This window comes from Peromyscus californicus, unplaced genomic scaffold, assembly GCF_007827085.1.
Source record: "Peromyscus californicus insignis strain IS unplaced genomic scaffold, ASM782708v3 Scaffold_3__1_contigs__length_106647218, whole genome shotgun sequence".
Lineage (NCBI taxonomy): Eukaryota > Metazoa > Chordata > Mammalia > Rodentia > Cricetidae > Peromyscus > Peromyscus californicus.
The window spans coordinates 35,936,587-35,945,914 of NW_026294551.1; the positions used below are offsets into that span (position 1 = coordinate 35,936,587).

Genomic DNA, 9,328 nt, shown 5'->3' on the forward strand with positions numbered 1-9,328 from the left:
GTGAACCCTGTTTTAATAACTTTAAAAATGGAAAAAAATTTAAATTTAGTACATTTACAGTTTTGTATAAGTACTACCTTTATCTAGTGCCAAAATATTTGGTCATTCAAAATAAAGCCCCATGTCCTTTAAGCAGGTACTTTACCCACTAAGCCATCTTGCTGGCTGTGAATCTGTTAGGGTTTTTAAACAATGATTTTGTTTTTATGTGTGTGAATGTTTTGTCTATATGTCTGTGCATCAGATACATGCAGTGTCCATGGAGGCCAGAAGGTTGTTAGATCCTCTTTTACTGGAGTTTCAGATGGTTCTGAGCAGCTACCATGTCATTGCTGGGATTCAAACCCTGATCCTCTATAAAAGAAGCCATCTTTCTAGTCCCCAGTCTGTTAAGTTTTAGTGAACAATTTGGTGGATTTTTACTTTCTTGGCCTTTGTTACTACTTCTGGTATCAATACTCATCTACAAATGTTTATATATTTGTTTCAGCACTTTTGGGTCTGTACTTGGGAATGGAATCCCTAGATCAAAAGGTAATCCTATTTTAGCTTTTTGAAGAAAGGCCAAAATGTTTCCCTCCATTAGCTTTACCACCATTAATTTGTGAGGATTTTACTTTGTCATCAACTATGTATGATGATTCCATTCTTGACTTTCAACTTTTTTTTTTTTCTTTTTTGAGACAGGGTTTCTCTGTGTAGTTTGGTGCCTGTCCTGGATCTCTCTCTATAGACCAGGCTGTCCTCGAACTCACAGAGATCCACCTGGCTCTGCTTCCCTAGTGCAGGGATTAAAGGCATGCACCACTGCCACCCGGCCCTTTCCTGGTTCCAGAGATTGAACTCAGGTCATCAGGCTTGTTGGCATGTGCCTTTACTCTCTGAACCATCTCACCAAGCTGACTTTCAAGTTTTATATTTAATATAAATAATGCAGTAACATGGTAGAAAAGGAGACTCTGAAGTGGTTAAAATTAACAAGTTTTGGGGCTAGAGAGATAGCTTAGTGGTTAAGAGCACTGGCTACACTTCCAGAGGACCTGGGTTTGATTCCCAAGACCTACTTGGTGGCTCCCAACTTTCTGTAACTCCATCCAGGAGATGCACTGGTGGCCCTCTTCTTGACTTTGTGGGCAACAGACGTGTACATGATGCACAGTAATACATTCGGGAAAACACTCATACACATAAAATAAAAGTAAAAATTAACACATCTCCCCTTATTTTCTAGATATTTAACTTGCTTTCATTCTTTTAGGTATGTAGTGGACGGAGGCTTTGTGAAGCAGTTAAATCACAACCCCAGATTAGGGTTGGACATCCTGGAGGTGGTTCCTATTTCAAAGTAAGTCTCTTTATCAAGCTTTTTAGTTCAAAGAACAGTTAGCTGATTAGCGTCTTTCTACTTGGTTTGAATATTGGAAGTAAATTACTTGGCAAACCCACAAAACATTTAGGGAACTGTTTTTGTTTTCTTTTGTAGAAGTGAAGCATTACAACGAAGTGGCCGAGCCGGCAGGACTGCCTCAGGAAAATGCTTTCGGATTTATAGTAAAGATTTTTGGAACCAGTGTATGCCTGATCATGTGATCCCAGAGATTAAGAGAACTAGTTTGACATCTGTAGTTCTGACATTAAAGTGCCTTGCCATACATGATGTCATAAGGTATGTGGGCACCCTGGAAAGAAATGTGGCTAGAGTGGAAGAAGCCAGGTTACTGCTCGGAAATCATTTTGTACTTGTTGACTGATATGTCCCCAGGAATTGAGACTATCCTATATCCAGGGTTAGTTCTCTTGATGGTTGCTTTTAACCTAAACCAAAAATGTTAATTTACCTAAAATAAAATTCTGTATTTTAGCCATTTTAAAGTGTACAGTTCAAATTGTTGATAGTAGATTCACAGTGTTAGATGACTATTACCACTGTCAAATTTCAGAACATTTTCATCAGCCTCAAACTGCTGTAATTTAAGATTGAGGAATCTAGAAGTAAACAGTGTTAAACTGTTTTATTTCAAAGCTTGCATTGCTTTACTCGATGTCTTAGTTTAGGTTTCTATTGCTGTGAAGAGACACCAAGGCCATGGCAACTCTTATAAAGGAAAACATTTAATTGTGGTGGCTCACTCATTTATGGTTCAGAGGTTCAGTCCATTATCATCATGGTGGGGAGCATGGTACATGCAGGCAGACATGGTGCTGGTGAAGTAGCTAAGAGTCCTACGTCTTGCAGGCAACAGGAAATGGTCGTCTGTGACACTAGGAGTAGCTTGAACATAGAACTCAAAGCCTACCCTCACAGTGACATACTTCCTGCAGCAAAGCCACACCTCCTAATAGCGCCACTCCCTACAAGCTCATGGGGGCCAATTACATTCAAACTGCCACACTGAGAATTGATCTTTTTCTCATATTTAAACCTTTGTTTAATCGAGGCCTTCATGCTGATATTGATTTGACTAACTTTAGTGACCACTGTTTTTGTTGTTTTGTTTTGTTTTTATTTTTTGAGACAAAAATCTCCCTGTCTTGGAGCTCACTCTGTAGACCAGGCTGGCCTTGAACTCACAGAAATCTGCCTATCTCTGCCTCCAAGTACTGTGATTAAAAGGCATGCACCACAATGCCTGGTTGACCACTGTTAATTTTAAATGTAAGGCATATGACTGTAATTCTAATTAGAAAGTGTTTTATGGAGCCAGATGTAATGGTGCACATATTTTTATTTGTTTGAGTCAGAGCCTCATTTTATAGCTCTGGCTGCCTGAAACTCACGATGTAGACTAGACTGGCCTTAGCAAATCTCTTTCTCTTGTCTCTTGAGTGCTATGATTATAGGCAAATGCTACCAAGCTTGACTCTTAGGAAGCCAATTCAGATGGTTTCAAGTAAGACTACAGAATTTTTTTTTCTTCTTGAGACAGGGTCTCATGTCTCCCTGGCTGGCCTCGAACATGCTATTTAGACCAGGCTGGTCTTGAACTCATAGTGATCCACCTGACTGTAACTTCCAACTACTGATATTATAGGTGTGCACCACTTTATCTGGCTCAAGATAGGAATGTAGAGGAAAACATGTAAAATTTAACTGTATTAATTAGTTATGCCAATGAGAAAGAAATAACAAGCCATTGAAAGAACTAAATGACCAAACCAGAAACTTTCAGGCAAATCCAGATTAAAAAACAGTGTCTTATATATTTTCATTTAGGAAGAGAAGACTCTGAAATCAACTGCCCAGTAAGCTTGGCATTAATTCCTAGCATACTCTCAAAGAACTACAGAGTACAAATAACCAAGAATCAACACATATTAGAAAAATAAGAATGAATAGGCATTAGTTCATTTTCAATGACTTAATACTGTCTATGTTGTTACTCTTCTTTGGCTCTTTTCTTTAGATTTTTATGTTATGCATATGGATGTTTTTCCTGCATACAAGTCTGTGCACCACTTGCATGCTTGGTGTCCCTGGATGTCAGGAAATGTTGTTAGATCCCCTGGAACTGGAGTTATAGATGGTTGTGAACCACCATGTGGGTTCTGGGGACTAAACCTAGGTCCTCTGCAAAAGCAACAAGTGCTCTTAATGCTTGAGCCATCATTTCTCTAGATTCCATTGCTGTTTTTTGAGATAGGGTCTCATGTCTTCCAGGTTGGCTTTAAACTTGCTGTATAGCTGAGGCTGGCTTGAACACGTGATCTTTTGCCTCTGCCTCTCAAATGGTAGGATTACAGGCATATGCTATCAGAGCACATGTCTGTAATCCTAGCACTAGGAAAGCTGAGGTAGAAAGACTGCTGGGAGGCCAAAGCCAGTGTGGGATACACAGCCAAACCCTGCCTTGAATAGACCAGAAGGAAAGGAAAGAAAAAGAAGAAAGAAACCAGGTGTAAGCCTGGTGTGGTAGCACTTTATCCTCTGAACCATTTTCTTTGTAATTAAAATAAGGGGGTCAGGAGACTAGGCATGGTGGTGCACGCCTTTAATTTCACCTCTTTGGAGGCAGAAGCAGGTAGGTTTCTTTGAAATCAAGGCCAGCCCTGAGTTACTATTAGGTAACTTGAAATTTTCAGCTACTTTCAGTTGTTTTTTCTCTTTTTTAGATTGTGTGTGCACACGCACATATGTGTGCATGTGGAGGTCAGAAGACAACTTAGAGGAGTCAGTTCTCTTGCACCATGGAATCTTGGAGATAGAACTCACATTGTCAGGCTCGGTGGCAAGCACCCTTCCTCACTGATCATCTCACTGGCACTTGCCTCTATTTTGTAACAATTTAGTAAAAACAGTCATGGCCTGCAGAAAAGAAAAGAGCACAATTGGCCACAAAGTATGAGTCGAGATTAAGATAAAGACAAAGATGGGAGTGTTCTAGCCAAGAAGGATGTTTAGAATGAGAGGAATGTGATTCCAGAAAAAGCAGAAATTTTCCTCCTTTTGAATGCTGACCAAGGTGCTACAATGTTTTCAGGGAGAGGAGGATCTGAAAAATGGAGCCAGGGCAGGGCGTGGTAATGCACACCTCTAATCCCAGCACTTGGAAGACAGAGGCAGTAGGAACTCTGTGAGTTCGAGGCCAGCCTGATCTACATTCTACATATTGAGTTCCAGGACAGCCAGGGCTATGTAGAAAGAGACCTTGTCCACAAAACAAAATGGAAGAAAAGTGAAACTTTTTTAAAATTTTTTTATTTTATCATTTTATGTGTATGGGTATTTTTTTTTAAGATTTATTTGTTTATTATGTACACAGAAGAGGGTGCCAGATCTCATTACAGATGGTTGTGAGCCACCATGTGGGTGCTGGGAATTGAACTGAGGACCTCTGGAAGAGCAGTCGGTGCTCTTAATCTCTGAGCCATCTCTCCAGCCCAGAAGTGAAACTTTTTAAGGAAATTTCTATCAGGTGTGTACAAAATCCTGCTATGAATAATCTTGACTTTCTCCTATCTCATTTAAATACACAGGTTTCCATATTTGGATCCACCTAATGAGAGACTTATTTTGGAAGCACTTAAACAGCTTTACCAGTGTGATGCTATCGACAGGTAAAAAATACAATCTAAACATATTGCCAGTCTTTTTTGTTTGTTTGTAGTATGTAGCTCAGCCTAGCCTGAAACTCACCATGCAGTCCATACTAGCCTTGAATTTATAATCCTCCTGCCTCAAATTCCCAAGTACTGGAATTACAGATATGAGCTTTTGTGCCTGGCTTTTCGATTTGCTATTTAAATAAAGGTTCTTAGTCTTTCTTCAGAAGCCAAAAGGAATTTATTTCAATCTGAATGAATTTTTTTATATGCAATTAAAATATGTCCTTAGTCTTTGTTTACCACAGCTCTCCAACACTGAACTATAAAGACATTTCCTGTAGCTAAACATGGAAGTGCATGCCTGTAATCTGTGATCCCAGTACTTGGGAGCCTGAGACATTTGAAGCCAGCCTTGATAGGGTCTGCCTAAAAAAAAAAAAACAAAACAAAACCCTAAACAATCAGAAAGCTTTGTAAACAAGGACAAATGAATTTTCTTTCTTTTTTTTTTTTTTTTGCCTGCATGTATGTCTGTGTGAGGGTGTCAGATCCCCTGGAACTGGAGTTACAGACAGATGTGAGCTGCCATGTGGGTGCTGGGAATTGAACCCGGGTCCTCTGGAAGAGCAGCCAGTGCTCTTAACCTCTGAACCATCGCTCCAGCCCCATGAAATATTTTTTTAAACCCCAAACTAAAGCATTTTTTCTTAATGTGATTTCAGTTAACAAGTAATTTTGAATACCATTTCAATACCAAGCATTATTTTAGCTACATAAAAATGCTAAGACTCTTCGTTGTCATGATTGTGCGTTGAGGTTTGATAATTGTTTTTCCTTCATTTCTTCAAGGATAGCTCTGTGCTCTGTTGAATGTTTATAGTTTTTTTTATATTACAATGTTCTGTCTCATTGAGTAGTTTTTTTGGATGTATTAAAACTTCTGGACCGTTTGGTGGTGGTACATGTCTTGAATCCCAGCACCCAGGAGACAGATGCAGGCAGATCTGTAAGTTCAAGGCCAGCTTAAACTACACACTGTCCTCTGAGTTCCAGGACAGTCAGAGCTGCTATATAGAAAAACCCATCTTGAAAAACCAACAAAACTAAATAGACAAACAAACAAACAAATAATTTGGGCTGACCTGAGTTTGATCACTGGAACCCACAGGGTAGAAGAGGAGATCCATTTTCCTGCAAGTTGTCTTCTGACCCCCACGTATGTGCTGCTTCACGTGCATGTGCACAAAAATCATTAAATAAAGAAAAATATAACAAGAAAAGGGAAAGAAAAGTAAGACTTCTCACAATAGAGGATTTATTTATTTTTAGGTTTTTTTCAAGACAGGGTTTCTGTGTGTAGACCTGGGCTGTCCTGGAACTCAGAGACCTGCCTGCCAATGCTTCCCAAGTGCTAGGTGTGGACAACAGAAAAGGTTGCTACAGAAAAGCCCCAAACTCACTCAGAGGCTTGGGGAAAAGAGAAAGGAAAACCTAGCCAGAGAGGGACTCAGGGGAGTGGGGGAGCCCCTGCTTGCAGCTCTGGCATGTGCCCCACGGTGGGCACCAGTTGATGCTCTGATCTATTTAGGCTTAACAATAAAAACCCAGAGTCAGATGTTAGGGTGAAAGCTGAAAGATGAGAAAAGCTGAGCAGCCGCCACTTCTCACCTCTATGGATCCCCAGACCGAATGGGCTCAAGATCCTGTCTCTACCCACCTTATATTCCTGTCTCCACCTCCCGAGTGCTGGGATTAAAGGTTTGAGCCTACCATATGCTGGGATCAAAGGTGTGATCCACTGCCTGGCCTCTGTGGTTAACTAGTGGCTAGCTCCGCCCTCTGATCTCCAGGCAAGCTTTCTTTGTCAGAACACAAACAAAGTATCACACAACAAGCACAGACTACTTTTCGTTGTTCTTACCAGTGAACACAGTGTCTCATTTCTTTGAAATGATTTTCTAGAGATGAGTTTAAGTAATTAAATTATATCTTATTTATTCTGAATGATGAAGGTTATTTGTATTGTCCTAGAGTCCTAAGAACTTTCTCTTTGTGTTAAGGAGTGGTCATGTGACAAGATTGGGTTTATCTATGGTGGAGTTTCCTCTCCCCCCACATCTGACATGTGCAGTGATCAAGGCTGCTTCTCTTGATTGTGAAGATTTACTGCTTCCAATAGCAGCAATGTTATCTGTGGAAAATGTCTTCATCAGACCTGGTAAGCACTTTCAAGATTTTCTTTGTGTTCCATTATTTTATCTATTAACTTGTGTGTGTGTGTGTGCATATATATACATATATACACATATATATATGCACATACACACATACACACGTGTACTTGAGGACACACATGCCACAGTGCAGTGTGGAAGTCAGAACAACTTGGAGGAGTTGGTTCTCTTACTCCACTATATGGGTTCTGGAAATCAAACTGAGATTGTCATGCTTGGTGGTAAGGCCCCTTTACCTGCTGAGCCAGCTAGTGGACTCGTATAAGGAGTTTTTATTTTTTGTAAAGAATTTAATTACTAAGTGTGGTGAAACATGCCTGTAATGTAGCTGTCTTGAGATAGAGGCAGGAGTAAGGAGTATCCTGATTCAAGGCCAGATTGGGCAGCTAATGTGACTATCTCAAACAAAGAAAACAAGACAGACACTATCTTCCTGTGCTCTCATAAACTGTTTTCTTTAGAAAAGTTTTATGTTTATAGAAAAATGAGTAAGTTTAAACAGTTCTCATCCCCTCAGCCACATAGTTTTCCCAGCTACTAACATCTTTTATTTGTGAAGTATGTTTGCTGCTGTTTATGCATCAATATTGGTAGATTACTAATTAAAGGATCACTCATTTGATTGCATATTCTATAGGTTTTTTACACATATCCAATAGCCTATGTCTACCATTATAGAATCCTAAACATCCCCTATTCTCCATTTATTCATCCTACATCCTTCCCTTCAGGTTGTCCCTTGTGTCCAGGTGCACAGAGAATGTACACGCTCATACTCATTGTCACACACATACACACAAAGTAAACCAACCCACCTGGCAGTTGATCTTTTTACTGCCTTTATTGTTTTGCCATTTCCAGAATGCCTTGTGTTTGTGATCATATAGTATGTAGCATTTTCAGATGGACTTCTGTATTTAAGATTTAAGATTCCTCCATGTTTTTTGTTTTGTTTTTGTGGTATGATAGCTCATTTCTTTTTATTTCTAAATTGTATTCCATTCTGTTATATGGAATTTGTTTACCCATTTATTAAAGGGAATGGTTACTTTTTCATGTTTTGGCTATAACAAAAAAATTGCAGCCAGGCAGTAGGCTCACATGCCTTTAAAACCAGTGCTTGGAGGCCGGGCGGTGGTGGCGCACGCCTTTAATCCCAGCACTCGGGAGGCAGAGCCAGGCGGATCTCTGTGAGTTCAGGCGGATCTCTGTGAGTTCGAGGCCAGCCTGGACTACCAAGTGAGTCCCAGGAAAGGCACAAAGCTACACAGAGAAACCCTGTCTCGAAAAACCAAAAAAAAAAAACCAAAAAAAAACCCCAGTGCTTGGAGGCAGAGGCAGGCCAGGTGAATCTGAGGTCCCGAACAGCCTGGGCTACACAGAGAAACCCTGTCTGGAAAAACAAAACAAACAAACAAACAAGTTACAATAATATCACTATCCAGTTTTGCTTGTTTGTTTTGGATTTTTGAGGCATGGTCTCTCTATGTAGCCCTGGCTGTCCTGGAACTCACTATGTAGACCAGGCTTGACTTGAATTCAGAGATTTGCCTGCTTCTGCCTCTTGAGTGCTGGAATTAAAGGTGTGTACCACCACATCTACCCCAGTATATATTTTATTAAGTATTTTCTTTCTTTTTTTTTCCCCCTGTTTTTTCTGAGACAGGGTTTCTCTGTGTAGCCCTGGCTGTCCTGGAACTTACTTTGTAGACCAGGCTGGCCTCAAACTCAGAGATCCTCCTGCCTCAGCCTCCCAAGTGTTGGATTAAAGGCATATGCCACTACTGCCCAGCTGTTAAGTATTTTCTTTGATTTATCTTTTCATTGTTTTGGCATTGCCTTTGGCATACAGAAGAGTGTGATTTTAATGAAGTCTAATGTAACTGTTTTCTTTTGTGACTCTTGCTTTTGGTGCTCTATCAGTGAGGTCATTGCCATACTGTGGCCATCTAGATTTTCTCCTAATGTTGTCATACAGTGGTTGGGTATACATTTGCTTCAACAGGCAGTCCCTGACGTTGTTCTTCCCCTTCAGCATTGCCCTGGCTGTT

At 40.2% G+C, this 9,328-nt stretch overlaps 1 protein-coding gene and 1 long non-coding RNA gene across 4 annotated transcripts in view; one reads left to right on the forward strand and one right to left on the reverse strand.

The window, feature by feature from the left end:
• The window catches only part of Dhx40 (DEAH-box helicase 40), a 46,309-nt gene that overhangs the window by 22,179 nt on the left and 14,802 nt on the right, over nucleotides 1-9,328 (forward strand). The window contains exons 9-12 of the mRNA XM_052758873.1: nucleotides 1,259-1,345; nucleotides 1,484-1,666; nucleotides 4,975-5,055; nucleotides 7,104-7,261. Of these exons, the coding sequence (XP_052614833.1) occupies nucleotides 1,259-1,345; nucleotides 1,484-1,666; nucleotides 4,975-5,055; nucleotides 7,104-7,261 (509 nt within the window). The remainder of the gene's footprint in view (nucleotides 1-1,258; nucleotides 1,346-1,483; nucleotides 1,667-4,974; nucleotides 5,056-7,103; nucleotides 7,262-9,328) is intronic.
• The window catches only part of LOC128122972 (uncharacterized), a 46,087-nt gene that overhangs the window by 9,031 nt on the left and 27,728 nt on the right, over nucleotides 1-9,328 (reverse strand). Inside the window, exon 3 of one of the 3 annotated variants that reach the window (XR_008222541.1) lies at nucleotides 6,186-6,266. The exons of 1 other annotated variant lie outside the window; for it this stretch is intronic. This is a non-coding gene — a long non-coding RNA (uncharacterized LOC128122972). Of the gene's footprint in view, nucleotides 1-6,185; nucleotides 6,270-9,328 lie in introns of all 3 variants that reach the window. One more of the 3 variants, XR_008222540.1, reaches the window with a different exon arrangement.